The following is a 19,033-nucleotide window of genomic DNA, read 5'->3' on the forward strand; positions in this document are numbered from 1 at the left end:
TGAGCTGGAATGAGATCAACAGGAACAAGCCCTTCGGTAAATATGCTCAGACAGAGTAATCAAAGGTGTGTTTGTTTCTTTAATGACTTTTTGGACCAGGCAGAAGGGAGGATTTCAAATTGTTTCAATAGAGTGAGGGCGGCTATCCTGGTGTCTAGGGAAATGTAATGACCTTGAGGGAGGAAGAAACAAAAATGAAACCATGCTGAAAAACTTTTATCTTTTTATTATTGGTGCCTTTACATTAATACTGCTGTTTTGTGCTGAGAAAACCAATCTGTTACACGTAAGGTAACTGTAATATACAACATAGAAATGCAGTCTAAGTTAATTACAACAAGGAGCTACAAAAAAATTTCGTAGGAAAGAAGTCACCTAACATTGCAACTGTGCTTGCAACAAATCACTCCCTTACTGAAGGACTATGCACATTGTGAACCATGGTTATTTACATGTCCCTTACAACCGTTAACAACAGAAGGGCTAAAATCAGTCTAAAAAGTTCCAGAACATCACTATATACTGTACAATCCTCAAAAATAATTTATTACACTGTTTCTAAAAAAAGGTACTAGTTTTGTTTTGATTTCTTTTGTTTTCTGGTGTTTTCCGGAGTGCACAACATGTGCAAAATTTTGCCTAACAGTCTAAAAACTCAAGAACTGAACTGCAAGTCACAATCACAGAGATGAAGTGGTGGAGTCCAGAACTTCCCTTCCGTTGCAGACAGTCGGTACGTACATACTAGCAGATGCTGAAAGAGAAAGAGAGGGGAAAATCAACTGACTTCAGGGCAGCAAAAAATTACAACACAGAGGATTAGAACTTAGGTTGATCTGGACCATCTCACCCAATTTAACCAAGATGCTCAATGAAAAGTCACTGTATGTGACTGTGTCGGCAGTGGAGTTGGTGGAGGTACTGCTTGCACCTCTGCAAGGCAATTCAGATCTGAGGGTGAAGCACCCTCTGGAGGAACCTGACTTCTCTTTGCTGACCTTTGAGAGCACTTAGGGTGATTAAGCTTCTACGAGAAGTGTCTGAATAAAATACATGAAATATTTTTGACGATTCTGGGCCACTGGGTCTCACTTCATAGCACTTTGCATGGTAGCGTGAATTAATATAGCTAGAGTGGTGCTAAGATATCCCTGTAGAATAAAAAGTGAACCTTTGGATTTTTCGTGTTTTATTGGCAAGAAATACTAAGGTCTGATCCTTTGAGCTTTCACATAATTGGAATGGACATTCCTGAAATAAAATATATGCATTTTTAAATCCAGGAGAGAATCCACCTCTGCATATTAGAACTATGGGTTGATCTGCTTTTTAATTAAAAAAAATAAGAATTCTATGTACATGTTGGATGGAGTGAAGAAATTTTTGATTAAATGAATTTGAAAGCAAGATTATTTCTCACCTAATCCCAGAATATTTTCTGGCCATAATACCCTTCATTTCTAGGAGCTCTGGATCAGGATTCAATATGCATCCAGAGGTGAGGGCCAGATTCTGATACCCTTGTCTACATTGCCTAATATTTTATACAATAGGTTTTCATTGCTTCAGTGATATGACAATTGAATCTGAGTATCAGAATCTGTTTCTGAATGTATTTATATTTTGACTGTGGGATATATTACCATTCTGCTAAAGCCTTGTGGATTTAATTTAAAAGCAAGCTGGTTTGTCCATCTTTGTTAAAATTATCCATTGGGCATCAGGAATGTGTTTTCAGATACTCTGTGACATCTCTGCTCGAGGAACCATAAAGCCGTTTTTTGAAAGATACATTAGGTTAATGATAACAGTGACCCAGAGAAATGTGATGCCTTCATCAAAGAAAACACATGGCAAGCAATGACTTAGTAAACTCAATCATCCAGTGTAAAAAGCAATTTATGTAGCTGACAAGGGCATGCTCAGTCTTCCAAAACTGGTGCTAGCTACACTCTCAGTTGCAGACTGGTTCTCTAAAGATGCTCAGCATCATTTTCGGAACAGATCATTCTTTCTTCAAATCAGCTACTGTTTCTAATTCTTTCATTGGCTGAATAAATATAAATGGAAAACAGAACTGCTTTAACAGGAGAAATTTAGAGGCACCGGACTAACCTACCACTTAGAGGGCAGGACATATTCCTGATAAACAGGTGAGCCAAGAATGAGCCCCTGCTCTGAATTAGGTAGATGGAGTTTGATCTCTCATAGCCTGGATATGTGTTGAAAAGAGTCAGTTGTAGGTAAAAGGGCACAGGGCATCATGTCTATGGTTTTGTGAAAATTAACTATCAGGCTTTGTATTCAGTTTTTAACTGGGTATAATATGGCAGCACATTGACCTGAAATTTTTATTATTGTGGTTATTTTTATTTCTACTTATTGTTGGCAAATAGAAAAATCAGTACTGCTTAAGACACCTCATTCAAATCCCTCTTCTACTGCAGCATGACTACAGGCGAAAGCATTTTGTTTCTGTGAACATCAGTCACCCACCCAGAACTTTTTTAGCTTCAGGGTTTTTTTGAAGTCCAACACCTTGAAGGGCATGAATAGCTCAAATACTACAGTAACTGGATTGGGAGGATGTCAAAGTTGGACAGAGAAATATGGTGGTAGGTGAGAAACAAGTGGGCTTGCCTTTTGAGCTCCCAGGCTTCCTCCGCAGCATCTACCTCTCCTGTAGTGCTGGGAGGCAGTTATTAACGCTGCTGGATGGAGTCAAGTGTTCACACTGAGTATCCAGCTCTCTCTGAGACTGAAGATCTTGCTTTTCCTTACAGACCTCAGCAATGTTAATTGCCGGCCCCGCAGGGTTCTGAGTTTCACGTCGTGTCTTATAGCAGCAGCCAAGGGGTTTCCTGAAATATGGCTGGACCTGCTAGAGACACTTCACCTCCATTTTGCCTTGTGTTGAGGCCAGCGAAAAATGTGTGATGTGACCAGAAGTCCTGATTTGGCTGCAATTCATGCTTTTGATCTCCTTTTTCCTGGAAGTCCCTCATTTTGCTTTGATAATCCAAGGCAAAGAACCAGAGGTAAAATGCAAGAGCCCAGCACTGCCGTGGGCACCTTGCAGCATGCCTACATAGTCAGGAACAGGCAGGTTCAAACTTGCTTTCTGTCTGCCGCTTCCTCTACTCACGCTCGCAGCCGGACAACTGTGAGTTAATCATGTATAAAAGCCATATATCAGGGCTAGTTTGGAGCAAGGGCTGGGAAAATAAATTCTGAGAGAGAAAATTTACCAACCTGGCTATAAACAGTAGCTTCGATTCTTTTTCTGACCCCTGTGGAGGACACCTGGAGGAGCTCAAGTCTCTGTGCTGCTCTCCACATGGACATAACTTGGATGAATGACACCTTCTGGGTGTAAAAGCTCAGCCTGAATCATGTAGGTGCTTAAATCAGTCCTGAGCTCTCTGGGAAGTTTTATGAGTGCTGACCTCCTACCTTATGGGAATACCTCTGCCAAGCCCATAAAACAGGCCACAGGAAAACTGGGGAACATCCCGATGGAGGAAACACTGCAGGGGAAGCAGAACTTACGTAGCACTCTGCCAAATGTGAATTTTCATATTCAAATAAACGTGTATGGGTATATACGTTTCAAAACATGTCATATACCTAGGTACACATACAACCTGCCTCTCTTCAGCTTAAATCTATATTCTTTTGTAGTCCAGACTTCAGCTGTCAAAATGATCAAAGCTCGGTGCCTCTAAAATGAGTTTTCTCGCTTAGCAGTCAAGTATTCACCTCTACTCGCTTTCTGCAGAGCGTGTAGCAAAGCGGAGCTGTATTCAGGTGACTACATGAGGTGCTCAGTTTAGCTCTCATGACCACTACCACACTGCAGCTTATATGGTTGACCATTGACTCGGGCCCTCCCTCCACTGCTCAGTTTAGGGATGTAATTGTGATACACATTTACAGCTAACACTTCACGCTACCCAAGAGCATCATGAGTGTTACTTACCTTTTCTCATAGTCTTTGACTAGTTTTCACGGTTCAAAGAATTGGGTTAAAAACTGTCTGTGAGTCACTTGCTGTTCATGACCCACCACGCTCATGGCATTAATGACTGATGGAGTGAAGAGGTGGTGGCAGCCCTGAGATGCAACAGAGGTGGGAATCCGTGGAGATAGGAAACACACTGCCCATTCAAGCAACTTGAGTACTCCTGTCCTCTGAAGTTCTGATAATGAACAAGAACTGGCTTTTTGGACGTGCTGTTACTAGAATGCCCCGGAGCTAATTTTGATCAGTCTCATATTAAACAGTTTCTGACTGATGAAAACACCACCAAGAACAAAATAAAAACAAGCTGACAGCCCTGGGACCAATGAGAGGAATATTTTAGACATGGATTAGAATCAATTTGGATGACAACCTTTTTGGAGGTTTATAAATGACAAAACGTTAAAAAAAAAAAAGATAATTTATGTAAAATAATTTACAAATAAATGAAAAGGAGTAAGGGAAAATTTTCCTTCTTAAAAATATTGGCACTGTGATAGACAGTGTTATTCTCAGTGTTATTTTCCCCAAAATTGTCCGAAATGGAAACTAGAGGGTTTTTTCCATTGTATATCGAAACCTTTTAGTCTTACTTCCAGGTCCATGTGTCGCCATGGTCTGAAAAGACCAACAAATACGAGCAGCCCTTATTCAGCTAGGTGTAAGTAGGAAAAGTAAATGACTGCGGCCTCCTTTCTAAACAATGAAGTAGCAAGAGATTGCAAGCCTGGATTTTTATGCTTTCCTTAATGTCTTAAAGCTAATCACAATCCTGAAAAAGTAGGCTTTTAATGTAAAGGTGTGCACTGAGGATGTCTTTCAGATGCATGCATGCTTGCGCACACACATGTATTATCCAACCATTATAATAAAAATATCAAATTCCAAAATGCAATCCTGTACAAAAAATATCCATGAATCAAAATGGTGTCTGACTAAGCTTTTTTTGTAGTATGAGAGAATTAAAACAATTGGAAAGATCGCGTACACAAAATTCATAAGGGATGAAAGTAATCTCACGGGACTTACCATTTCACCAAGAGACCAAACTTCTAAAGGTTATTGGGAATCCATTAATCTTGCAAATCCAGCCCTTTTGGGGGTGCCCAGCATTTTGGACACTTAGGGACATTTAATCCATCTTGGTTTAAGTTTTCCAAAACAGCAAGGAGATTTTCGTTTCTGGTGTCAGGGCTGGATGCTGTCCTGACTCTGATGAGATGGGGGACGAGTAAAGCCACATGGCTGCTCTCTTGTTAAGGGACCATGGGCATTCACGCACAGTATGGTTTGGGGTGGGAGAGCCAGAGATGGCTGGGACCCCATTACCTCCTAATCCCTGCCGATGTGATACACAGCAGGGCCCCAAGTTCCTTCCACATTCTGTCTGAAACCTGAAGTGCCAAAGATTTCTAGCCAATTTTGAAATTTAGGTCATACTCAAAAACCTCAGGCTAGGTTAGTATGAACTTGCTGGCAAGCCTTGCTCTGTGTCCCCCCTTTCCTCTGTTTCTTATTCCTTGCCTCTCTCTAGTTGCAGTGTGCTTTTTCAATTAGCTTTCCAGGTCAGACATGCTGTCTGCAGAGCTCCGTGAACAAGGTGCTGTGTGCTCCCCTCCCTCACTAGTTAAGCTTGACAAGGAAAAAAAAAAAAACCAAACATAGAGGTGACCTATTTTTTTTTTTTTTAAATCCAAAAAAATCTCTCAGCAACTCACCCAGAAGAGGAACGACAGCCTCAAATCAAAATCACAGATGTGAATCTGTTTGGGATGAAGAGACTGAAGATGAGGGAAAGGCGGGAGGCAGAGCAGATGAGGTGTCCTTGCAACAGAGCACTGATTGCTTCTCCCGGCTGTGGCACTTACAAAGGGTATTGCTCAACGTTCAGCATACAGATACACTTTACGGCATCCCTTGTATGCGTTTGCTGCAGACTTGGAGCCTTTCCTTATAATGCAGGTGATAAGAGCCATTGAGAGCATCCTGCATTGTGGCCCAGGTCCTGTCATTTTGACAGGAATACTCCAGGGCAACCTGTTCCTGTCGCTGCTGCGAGAGGCAGCGAGAAATGGGCTCTACTTGCTCTGTGCAGGGATGGAGTCAGAGCCCGCCGAAAGCTTTCTGCTGACTTCAGTGAGCTTTAGAGCAGACTCTGGGCTGATTCCCATGGGAGAGGGATGAGTTTTTCTCTCCAGACCCAAGTGAAGTGGTGCTTCCGTGGGGTACAAAGCCCCGCCTATAAAGGACTTTTTGTTGCTGGTATAAAACCCATCTTGTCTTTACCCAAACTCACCCACATCCTTATAGAAAGGTGGCAGTTTTGTTACTTACACTGGGAGTAGGTGGTCCCGGTCCCACTGACGCTGAACCTGTTGAGATGGAGTCTGTGAGTGACCACGTTCTTCTGGGGCTGGAAGAGGATGATGTGCACCTTGGGCGCGAACAAGCAGCCCAGCACAACGAAGCCGCTCAGACTCACAGAGATGCACATGGTGGTGGTTTGCACCTAGGAGAGAGTGGGCGCAAAGCGCTGTGTTTCAGTATGGAAAACTCTGAAATGCAGAATATTAGAAGCATTATCATGCAACTGTAGGAACCAGAGTCCTGGGGGTTTGCATTGGTACGGGCTGGCTTGAACATCGGTCGCATCCTTAGCTTCCACAATCCTAGGATCCTATGAGGGAGGTGCATGGTGCTGATGGTGCTCTGCATGTCAGGGGGAGCTTGACTGAGTGTGTTCTCCCTCAGTTTAGCAAAGGAAGGGTAGTTCTGCTCTCTTTCTCTCATCCTCCATGTCCTTGATTCCTAAATTGATCAGGAAGTTCTCTGTAACGCCTGCCATGCAACAACTGGGCAAAGCTGGCTGCAGTGGAAAGCGGCTTGCATATACCAGGCTTTGTGGGGGGTTCTGCCTCATGCAAAGCATCTACTTGAAAACCAGTTTAGCCTCCAGCCTCAATCCTAATCAGAGAACTTGAACAATCCCTTGCAGAAACATAGGTGTGATTTGGAGTAAACGTAAGAGTTGGTGACATTTGTCAGACTGGACCTGAAAGGCCCTGACTTTGAGACATAAGTGTTTGGGCTCAGAAATGAATTGTTTGTAAGGCTGCAGGATTTTAGAGTAGTTGCCTTGTGACGTTGTTAGTGTAACTTTGCTGGCACTGTCTATCTTTCTTCCTTTTTTGTTCAATGGTACAACTAGGTGCCAGTTTACTGCCTCATTTTCAGTTCATATTCTTTTCTTGCAAGCAGATTCCTTAATTAAGATGTTGAATTAAACCGCTTTAAACTCCACTGCTTAATTTGAATGATTATACATCCATGGTTCATTTTTCCTTAGTTACACTCCCGAGTCCTTGGAGATTAACCTTCTTCCATGGGAATGCTTCTCATATCTCCTTGTCAGAAATAATTGGTGCAAAATGAAAAATAGAGTAGGGAATGGACTTTGTTGCTTTATATATATATATACAGGGCACCAAATGCTTTGTCAGCAGTGAGTATAATGAATGTGATCATGTAATAATCACTCTTTACCCAAGGTAGATGTGGCAAGCACCACGAAAAAGAGCTCAGCTCTCACAGGGTGAGTGAACACAGAAGACCCTGCAGGAGCAGCATGAGCAAGGGACACCTTAGTGATTCCAGCTGCACTTTCTCCTTCACTTCCCTGCATTTGGCCCGCAGGGCTCTGCCATCACTCCTGGGTGGGTCTTGAACTGGTAAAACAGGACTGGAAATTTTCTTATAAAACAAGAATAAATGAAGGTAGTAGTTCCAAGGTAAGTTCTCTTCATTAGCAAAGCCCTCCTCCTCCCCAGCCTGCTCTGCTAGGATTTGTGCCTCCCGGAGCAGCTCAGCTGTGCTGACACAATTATACGCTCGATCGATGAAATGATTTGGGTTAAAAATAGCCCCATCTCACAGAGTTCCTTTTAACCCAGGTCAGTTCAGTGGTTTGGTGTGTAAGCCAGCCTCACAGACACTGGCGTGCTGGCAGAACGGAGGCAATCTTGCTAGACCAGGCAGGAACAACTGGCGGGGGGGGGCAGCTCCTTGAGCCAGAATTACCCCTAAAGAAAATGCAGGGGAAAACTATCTAAACAGTAGGAACTTTGGACACCTGGTTTCCTTATAACCAGTTTAATGCCCAGACTTTTCCCTTCCTGTGTTATTGCAGCATTTCGTAAGCTTTTGTCTAAGGTGAGCATGTTGAAAATTCCCTTAAATGTGCTAGATATTGGGGCTGCTGTGAATTTATGTTACGTGTACTTATTCAATCATATTATTTAATTATTTCATTGTATCTTTGATTCTGAAACCAGTGTGGATCTCTGCATGAAAATCAATGGCATCACAGAAATCTATCTTTTCCAGGAGCTTTCCTTTAAATTTTTGACAGTGCAGCTAAAAGGGTCAGCCACCAAATGCAGCAGAGCAGTTTCTGGCCTCTGTTTTGGGATCTTCTAGATCTTCTGCGAACATCTTCTGGGATCATTGGAGGACTCTTGGGAACACTTCAAGGAACACCAGGGTGCCTTGCTGCTGCTGGGAGAATACTGCTGCAGGAGGCTGTGACTTCTAGCAACCTCCATCAGCTCCTAAGGAGCTCTGTCAGCTGTCCCAGACCAGCTTGGAGCTTTTGTCTGAGCTGACTCTTGGTTAGGTAAGGTTGGGCACTCTTGTCGTAGGTGCTCGGAAGAGCCCTCTGTAAGTGCTAACAGGTCCAGCAGCGTGCAGAAATGTGCACAGAAGAGGACTAGAAACCTTGCTGAAGGCTGTGTTTGTGAGCAAGGGGGATGCCACAGGGCATGGTGCCCAGTGCCCACAGGGGCAACTATCCCTGGCATATCAGGTTTGACCCAGACTGAGCTCCCGAGGGAGGATGCAGCTCTGCAGCTTTGGGGCTGCAGGGATGCCTGATGCCTCTCACAGGGGCTGAGGGAGTTGTCCTCCTTTTCTGCAGGAGATGTGGACAACTTCTATTGCCAAGTTAAGGAGCTACGGGAAGAGGTCAGCAGACTTTGCAGCGCCAGACATGATGAGAAAAAGGTGGAGTGGATCTTCTCTGACACTCTACAACTACAAGAGCCTGGCCTGTACTAGAGAAGAACTAGGCAGCCAATGTTTGTTGAGCTGGGAAATGAAGACTCCCGTGATGACGAAGGCTGGAAGTCTGTGACTTGTGGGCAGCAGGCAGATGGATCCTGCTCTACTTACAGAACTGCAGTTCTGTAGGTCAGTACCCGGCAGCAGGGCGAGGAGAGGGAGTTGCACTCTGCGTGAGAGAGCAGCGAGGGTGAATGAGCTCTGCCCAGCAATGGGTCTTGAGCTAGCTGATAGATTATGGGTCAGGATTAGCGGGCAGACCAAGGTGGACAACATTGTGGTGGGTGTCTGCTATAGACCACATAATAAGGAAGAGGTAGAAGAGGCATTTTTCAGTCAACTGGAAGAAGTCTCATGTTTGTACGCCCTGGTCTTCCTGGGGCTGTTCAACCACCCTGATACCCACTGGAGGGACAACATAGCAGGGCAGAGGCAATGCAAGAGGTTTTTGGAGCATGCTGAGGTCAACTTCCTAAAACAGGCGATTGAGGAACTGGTGAAGGAAGACGCTCCGCATGACCTCATACTTAGAAACAAGCAAGAACTTGTCAAGAATGTGATAGGCAGGGAAAGCTTTGGCTGCTGCAACCAGCAAATCATGGAATTCAGGATTCCGAAGGGAGGAAGCAAGGCAAAAAGTAGGATCGTCACCCTGCAGAGCAGGTTGACCTGTTCAAGCATCTTCTTGAAAGAATACCATGGGATACTGCCCTGGAAAGAAAAGGGGTCCAGGAGGCCTGGCTGTTTTTCAAGAATCGCCTCATCCAAGCTTAAGAATTGCCCATCCCAATGGGCAGGAAATCAAGTAAATGTGGCAGGAGGCTTGCATGGATGAGCAATGACTGCCAGTAGTCAGTCAGGGTTTACACAGGGGAAATTATGCTTAACCAACCTGATAGACTTCTACTGTGAAATGGTGGATGATGAGAGAGTAGTTGATATTATTTCTTTTGTCTTTAGTAAGGCTTTTAACATTCTCTCCTATAACATCCTCAGTGACAAGATAAGTGGACGGTGAGGTGGACTGAAAACTGGCTGAACTGCTGGGCTCAAAGGGTTGAGATCAGTGGCACAAAGTCCAACCTGAGGCCAGTCAGTAGTTGTTCCAGGGGTTGATATTAGGACCAATGCAGCTTAGCACCTTCATTAACAACCTGGATGTTGGGACAGAATGAACCCCCAATAAGTTTGAAGATGATACAGAATTGGGAGGAGTCATTGATACACCAGATAGCCATGCTGCCATCCAGAGGTACCTCAACAAGCTGAAGAAATGGAATGACAGGGACCTCATGAAGTTCAACAAAGGGAAGAGCAGAGTCCTGCACCTTGGGAGGAACAACTCCAGGCACCAGTACATGCTGGGGGCCACCCAGCTGGAAAGCAGCTTTGCAGAGAAGATCCTGGGACAAGAAGTATATCATGAACCAGCAATGTGCCTCCTGGGCTGCATTATGCAGAGCGTTGCTAGCAGGTCAAGGGCAGTGATCCCTCCCCTCTGCTCATCAATGGTGTGACACATATGGGATGCTGTGCCCAGCTCTGGGCTCACCAGTACAAGAGACATGAACATACTGGAGGAAGTGCAGCAAAGGGCCATGGAGATGATTAAGGGACTGGAACAACTGTCAAATGAGGAGAGGCTGAGAGAGCTGGGACTGTTCAGCCTGGAGAAGAGAAGGCTCAGGAGGATCTTATCAGTGTGTATAAGTACTTCACGGGGGGAGAAAAGAAAATGGAGCCAGACTCTTCCTAGTGATGCCCAGTGACAGGACAAGAGTCCATGGGCTGGACCAAAATACAGGAAATTCTGTTTAAACATAAGAAAACTATGAAGGCGGTCAAACACTGGTCAGGTTGCCCAAAGAAGTTGTGGAATCTCCATCCTTGGAGATATTCAAAACCTGACTGGACACAGCCCTGAGCGACCTGCTTTGAGCAGGGAAGGTTGGACAAGACAATCCCCAGAGGTCCCTTCCAATCTTGGTGATTATGTGAAGATATGTTGTGTGTGGAAAAATCCCACATCTGACGTCATGATGGAATCACCAAGAGCTCTACTGTAAACCCTTCCCCCAGAATTCCTTTTGCTGTTAAAATTTATTCAATTCAGGGAGATGAGAGTGGTCATGCCAATATAAGCAAGTTTAGTCTAACAGAAAAAAAGTATTATGTACTGGAGGCATAGCTATACCATAAACCCTTCTCACAGCAGAGAAGGCCTTAACCAAATAGTAGGGTTAATGGCGAGTTAATCTGGTGGGTGAATCTGTAAGATATACAGTAATATGACATCCCAGCATATCTAACATGCTGTCCGGCACCTGTCATATAGGGTTCATACAGGGACATTTCTGCTTCAGTATTCAACATTCATACTATGTTGAACTACTTTTTTTTGTTTGTTCTTTAACCACTACAGTGTGTTCAACAGCAAATCTCTGGATAAATTTCCAGGAGCTCTCCCTTTTTTTTCAGGAGGGTGAGTCCTGAGTGATGTTTGTGCTTAATGATAAAATCTCAAGCCAGTCAACATTCTTTTTTTTCATTGCTACTATTATGTTTCTAAGGTTGTTTATTGGTGATGCCACCATTATTGGTCTACATTAGGATGGCACAGGTTGATTCAGAGTCAACACGTAACACAGCATAGAAATTAAATATGGGCTTTTCAAAGGAACCCCAGAAGTGTAGACATCTAGGATAGGATTTTCAAAAAGCTCCTGACATGTCATGAAAGTATCAAAAAAGGTATTAAAAGCATTTTCTGTCATTTTGGTAGGACTCTAGATAGCATATTTGGAATCTTGTATTTAAATTAAATGCTTATAGGTAGTTTTGAAAATCCCACTAGGGAGATAAGGCTGAAAAATGCTGCTTGAGCAATCAAGTCATGCTCCTCTTGACCATTAGTGTCTGTGCTGCCCACTCATGTGACTGTCTGCATGGAGAGTACCCCTCCCTCTGTGTCTATCTTCCTGATTACTTTAGGTGTCCGAATCTGTTCCCCAGTGTCTTCCTTAAACTTTTCCTTCATTAGCTTCCATCCATTACCCACCATTCTAATTTCTCCTGAGACAGAATAATCCCTTTCTCTCTTTTTGTTGCCTTGAAATTATTTATAGTCTGTGATCACATCTCCCTGGGTTTACTCTTGTCTAGACTAAATATATTTAGCTCTTTTATTGTCACTCTGTGTGTCTTACTGCATCGTTTGTTATCTATCCTTGTTTTCTCGAGGTTTTCAGTACCTTTCCTAAGCTGAGAAAAATAGTACTAAATATACTGTTCCAGGGTGGTCACACCAAAAGTATCTTAAGTGACATTATTAGCTCCACAGTTTTACATGCTATTTCATGTACATACTACTGGTAATAATACCACCCTAAACTGATCTACCTTTCTTCTGGGCAGAAAGTTGAATTAATTCACCGCAAACTGCTGTAAGAGCCAACTCCAGCAGTCACTTCTCACATCATAATAAGTGTGAGATTTCCAGTGGAGCAGATCTGAATCTTTTTCTGTGGCAATTTCCTTCTGTCCAAAAATACGATTTTATTGAACTTGAAGCTTTGCAACACTATGTGACAATTTAAACAATTTAATGTTTTTTAAGTTTGTTGGTGAAGGCTGATCAGTATTTTCTGCTCAGTGAGGTACGTGTTTTATCCCCTACATCGTGAAGAAAGAATAAAAAGTTCTATATTCAAGCATAACATTTGTTGGATTTTTTTTTTTTAAACAACCCTGTTTCATAGGAAATTTTGAAATTCTTTTCTTATCTTTTTTATTTGGTAGAAAATACCATGTTTGAATGGCAGATTCTTTTGCAGAAGGAGACTAGTTAGTTCAGTTCTTAATTTAAGGCCCACCTCCACCAAATAACTCATTATGACTCATTCTAGCTCATGATCTACTAGGTTTTTCTTTTAGGACTATGACTTCACATACTGATGTACCAGTATGAATACCATACGCTATGCCTCTATCACAATCAGACTGATAGTACTAATCCCTTCCACCTCTAACTGTACATGCTCAGTCTGAAATGAGACCACCTTTCTTAGAAATAAGCTAAAATTTGGTAATATGCTTAGATGGGCATGAACATTGAAACAGAGCTGGTTTGCAAGGGATCCAGAGGACAAAAGAAGTGAAAGAAGCTTTTAGTGAATGACGACAGGGTCCTTTAAAGTGATGCACATGATTTATGGAAACAGATAGCCAAAGACTTACTCTGTAGTCACTGGATGTCACATAAAATATGGGGAGAAAGGCCAGCCAAATGATGCACGTTGTGTACATTGTGAAACCGATAAACTTGGCTTCGTTGAAGTTCTCTGGACACTTCCGTGTTTTGAAGGCATATACAGTGCATAAGACTACGAGGATTACATCATATGTTAAGGAGATTAACATACTGGAATCTTTGACATTGCATTTCAATATAACAGTCTCTCTTTTCTCAGGAAGAGTGTACCGCCTGGTGCCAGGGGCCTCCAAGATAAGCCACACGGACACCACCACGATCTGTACCAAAATGAGACTCAGGCAGATGAAGACCTGAGAGCTGGGGCTGATGAACTTAGGCCTTTGAGCACCGTTCTTTACACCATCAAATATTCTGGCTATGCAGTTTGTTTTTGTCAGAAGGGCAGAGTAGCAGACAGCAAAGGAACTTCCTAGCCCCAAACGACGCAGGGTGCAGATAGCTGGAGAAGGCTTGGCTATGAAGAAGAAAGTCATGCTGTAAGACAGGAAGACCCCAAAGAGCAATATGTAGCACAGTTCACGGCCAGAGGCTTTGACCAGGGGAGTATTGTTGTGCTTGATGAACACTGCAATGACCATAAAAGTACAAATAAAACCCAGGCATGCAATGGTAACAGGACCTATTGCCCAAGCATCTTCCCACTTGATGTAGTCTTCTGGTAGGTCGTAACAGCCAGTCAGGTCAGCTGTGGGCCATTTTCCAGGCCCACAGTCTGCACAGGTGAATTCATCAGCCAGGTACTCATAGGTTTCACAGGGAATACAAATCCAACAGCAGACATCTCCTGGTTGCATATTCTTCATCTCATTAGGAGCACAGGGGTCACTGCACTGGGAGACAGGGACGGAGCTCCTGGACCAGTGGATAGAGTCTACCTCAAGTGACAAGGTTTCTGCCCAGTGTCCAACCTTCACATAGGAGTATCTGCCTCCAGTGTACTGGAAATTGAACACGTTGTATCGTCCTATCCCATCTCCATAGGCATCAAATTTGACCATACTGTCCGCAGCATTGGGAGGGTTGAATGGAGCTGTGAAAAAAAAAGAAATAGAGAATGTTATTATCAAAACCACAAATGACTTTTTTCATCCCTTTGGCAAGCACAGACACCTGACAGCTTATAGAATCCAATTCAAGTGTCAACAGGTAAGTCGAGAGGTCTGTATCTGTCTCATTTCTGAACATGGAAGAATAAAAGAACTCAGATAATAGAACTCTATTTCACTTTACAGCATGAGAAATATTTGTAAATGTGGAGAGTTACATTGGATTACCAATGTCCTTACTTTTTTTGCCCTGGATACAGATGAATTCTCCAATTATTTCCCCCAGTACGCACAACTGCTACCTTTCACATTTTGCCTTGAAAGAAGGAGATCTGCTTCTAACTGAGACTCAGCATTGCTTGGTGAAATGCGGCCATCATGATATAAGGAAATTTAAATGGTCAGATGATCAATAAACATCAGTTTTGAGGCCAACAGTCTGGAATGCAGCTGAATAGAGGATTCATTTTGAAGGATGATGGAGAAGTAACTATGAACTCCTCAACAATTTCTTACTATGTCTTTTTCACTTCTCCCTGTGTTGTAGGAAGTTTTGAATCCCTTCTATTTTGCTTCAATTTTACCAGTTTCTGATATTTCTTGTTTGGTCTGAGGTTCCCAGCATTGCTGCTTTGGTCCTATATCTTGTTTGGGGAATAGATGAAAAAACCACAAACTGGATCTGTGACCTTCTGTGAAATCAATATTGTAACACTTCCAACTGGTAAGCTCTGGAGAGTTTTTGTTTCTCCCTCCAGCTGAGGCTCATGCAGGGAATGAAGAAATATTAAAAATGTAGGAAGAAATTTCATTTACCATGTGATTTATTGGTCGTTTGCTGTAGCATCAAAGGTGAAAAGCTTTATAGGCAGGAAGCAAAAGGGTTTTTTTTTTGCCATTGATGAGCAATAAAGGTGATTTCATTCCCCAGTGTCTTTGGTTACAGAAGTGGTTCCACTGTCATTGCTGGAATAAATCTTTTTCCCTGCATCTGTGCCCATGCTGTGCTTGAGCATGAGCAATATCGTATAAGGATGTAATATCTTCCTCCACTTCAACCTCCAGATACTTTGGATTTCTTGCAGTAGATTTATTTAGCTTCTATAAAACACTGAGGTCAAATTCTTTCACCTTTATTCCTTCAGAGTGTTACCTTATTTTGCAGTACTCCCACTAAGGTCAGTAAAAGGGGCAGTGGTTTTTGACACAGAAACCCTGATTGGAGGGTTGATGCATAACCTGCACCTCCCCAGGTGCGGGCCTTGGAGTGCATTTCTTTCCCAATTTTATTCTTATCTTAGGGCAAGGTTGGAAGATAATTTACGCCCACCTATAGTCCCTTCTGGGTTTGAGCCAAGACTCTGCCTGTTCTTATCCCTGCCCTCTCCCGTTCTTTGCCACCTCACCTGTGTCAACAACAGTGGTGGACAGCCTTGGTTTGCAGGATTACAGATGAGGTCTGGATAACCCAGGAATGTGTAAGAGGGTTATTTTCTCTTTTTCTTCACTGTTGGCATCTAGTTGCACTGCTGGCTAGCCCAAAAAGACCTCTAAGTGCACAAAAATTCAGGGCAGCATAACACTCCCCCAAATGGCCAGTCCTCCTGGAAATAACACGCTCTAAATTGAACAGGTAGCTAAATTCAAAATATAGGTCAACAAGAAGGATATTAAGGAGCTTCCCTTCTCTGCCTCCTCCTCCTCACGCACAGGCATGCAAGCTCTCTCATCAGGAGCAGCATTAAAATGAATTCATAATGCAGCACTTAACAGCTCTTCAATAATGTGTTGTCATTGCCAGTGTCTTATTTCATTATTCATAACACTTATATAGATTGTAGAAGCTGTTAACACAGCAGCCCAGTTTTAAGAGCCAATTTATTCACTTCAGTGTTATACAGGCCCGCTCCTGAGGTGTGCTGAGAGCCCGTGACTTCTCCTGGCACCAGTGGACCGCAGGTAGGCAAGACAAACTGCAGACTGGTTGCATGGCTTATCTTCAGTCAAGCGCGTAACTTCAAGTGCACGAGTACCCCAGGGCAAGTGAGGGTCAGAAATATCAGCACTTTTCAGGAAAGAGATCCCTCCATGTAACGTGTTTAACAACTTCTTAGTTCTGATAGAATATTTATCATTTAAATAGAGCAAAGGATTTGCCTTGGACTTTGCAGGTATTTCCAGAAGGCAAAGCAGATAATCTCACGTATAGTTATCCTGAAGCTTATGTATGTGTTGCCTTCCATGAGGCTATTCCCACGCTATAAATATGAAGAAGAGGTATTTGCAGGACAATATGTTTTTAAGTCAGCCACAGCTTGTAGCTTGAAACATTCATTTTTAGTGGCTGCTGATAGAGGAAAATAAATCACACTCCTTCAGATGGAAAGGATGAAATCATTTAACCAAACAATGATGTATTAAATTATAGTATGGTGAGCCAAAGCCTACAAATGAGACCACTGGGTGGCAGCAATTAATAAACTCACTGATTACATATAAAATAACTAAGGCATTTTAACTGATATTTATCAACATATTCTAGATCCTGTAGAACCATTTCCAAAAAGTCATGTTTTCAGAAAACATGATCTAATAATAATCATAAAAATAAGATGCTTATAGGCAAGAATGTAATATCATAAGAAAGCGGGACTTTATGTTCTAGAGTAAAAAGAATAATTTTTGCGTATTGCATATTTTCCCAGAGATGATGTCAAGCCATGTCATAAGTCACACTGAGAATTTTTTTGTAGTTAAATTTCAGTTTTGAGAGTAAACCTACACTCTTTATAACAGGTATTTCTGGCAGGTCTTTTTCAGAGTTGTAACTAAGCTGTTTTGGATTTGTCCCTTGGGAGATGAGAGACAAGACTCTCTGGGTCTACCCGTGCTGTTAGCTAAGAGGCTATCTGAATGACAATACAAACTTTGTCTCCTTTGAGCAGTATCTTTGAATCTTCTCTTCCCCTTGCACTTCATGAAATGAATTATCCTTATGCAAAGGTTATCCAAGAGAAATTCTATAAAAGAAGTTATCAAGCAAAAGGAAAGATAATTAAAAGTGACTTAAAGATAAATCAGTGATGCTTTGTGCTCCAGCTTGCAGCAGTTCAGCAATGAAGATGCAACAGCAGTGACATTTATCACAACAGGAGAAACACTCAGGTATACAGAGTGCAGGAGACAGAAACCTATGGAGCCATGGTGCAGGCAGCCCGCCTATATCGGCTCACTGAAGAAATCCTATCGGAGGAGAGGATGCCATTGTGTAAGTGGGGGACAAACGCCTTCAGCTTCAGATAAGAGAGGAAAAACTGTGTCGTCTTACAACTGTTTTGGTAGCAGATATAGATAAGAACATAAAATAACATCATAGCTTTTTTATAGTGAATTATGTAATTTTGTTTCCACCTTCCTACAGTGGGATCATCTTTTCCAACAATCACATAACTTACGTGCTTAGGTGCTGTTAGAAACAGGTGAGTTGCTTTCATTTGGAATCTTTGTTATTTTTGGTGTCAGTGATGTACAGCTCTTGGTGACATGAAAGAATTCAGAAAGAAAATTCTGAAGGCGGGGTATTTATTTTCTTATTCGTCAAAAACATTATTTTAAGAAGTGGTATGGGAAATCTTTTTTGAAATGCTTCTGATTCCGCACATTGGCTCAGTTGGGTGAAAGTACTCCAGGATTTTTTAACCAGGGATGAGTAGATGAAGAAAACAAAACAGTTTTAATTAGGCACAGGGAAACTTTTAAGAAACAGGGCAGCTTAGGAAAAGATGACCGTCATCTTAACTGGCTTGGAATCAGACCGAGTTTTGTTTGCCAGCAACATCTTTGGGCCAGGAAGGATATCTTGCATACAGAGTCTTGCATGTGTCTGGCACAGAGCTGAGTGTATAGATGTTGTCTTATAGAAAATATCATCTGCAACACTTCCTGGTAGGAATGACGACACGTGTGCCTACATCTGAGAACATCCCTCATATCCAATAAAACACACATCTGTTCTTTGCCTGCAGAGTGTATTCTTTCAAAACAAGGTACAGATCAGAGGCACAGCTCGCTTGCTAGGAGGCAGTTCATTAATAACAAGGCTTGATGAAAGCTCTGCGGTTTTTCAGCTCAGCAAAGCTGTAGGATTTCATGCAGTTCAGAAAGAAATGTAAAAAGGACTATTGTGTGCACCAAAGGCACCTTCTTCAACAGCTTGTTGGCCCGAAAGACTTTCAGCCAATAGACTATAAGGAGATCATGATTAAAAAGAAATGCAAATGTAACGAGGGAACAGGCTGGAGTTTCTGAAAAGTTGAGTAAAACCTCTTTAGTCTCACTAGATGGTGCTGCAAAAACTCTGAACTTCTGATTTAAGACTGAAAAACAAGGCATTTGTTTATGTAACAGAAAAATACATGTTTTTTTAATGCCCCCTACTCCTTCCTGTTACATATCCTGGGCAATGCCTTATTAAAGCACTGCAAGGAAGAGCCTTGATAATAATATAACAACGGGATATGGTGTGTTTGTCCAACAGGCTCATCTGTGTGTATGATGCCTTATCTTGAAAAGTATCAC

General features: G+C 42.5%; 1 protein-coding gene across 3 annotated transcripts in view; it reads right to left on the bottom strand.

The window, feature by feature from the left end:
* Window positions 1–204: 204 nt before the first annotated feature.
* GRM3 (glutamate metabotropic receptor 3) overlaps window positions 205–19,033 on the bottom strand; it is a 112,468-nt gene continuing 93,639 nt past the window's right edge. For all 3 annotated transcript variants that reach the window (XM_075144231.1, XM_075144238.1, XM_075144225.1), the window contains 3 exons: window positions 13,373–14,439; window positions 6,356–6,530; window positions 205–754 (listed from right to left, as the gene is read on the bottom strand). In XM_075144231.1, the coding sequence (XP_075000332.1) occupies window positions 681–754; window positions 6,356–6,530; window positions 13,373–14,439 (1,316 nt within the window). In that variant the 3' untranslated portion in view covers window positions 205–680. The remainder of the gene's footprint in view (window positions 755–6,355; window positions 6,531–13,372; window positions 14,440–19,033) is intronic.

Source organism: Calonectris borealis, chromosome 1 (assembly GCF_964195595.1).
Source record: "Calonectris borealis chromosome 1, bCalBor7.hap1.2, whole genome shotgun sequence".
NCBI lineage: Eukaryota > Metazoa > Chordata > Aves > Procellariiformes > Procellariidae > Calonectris > Calonectris borealis.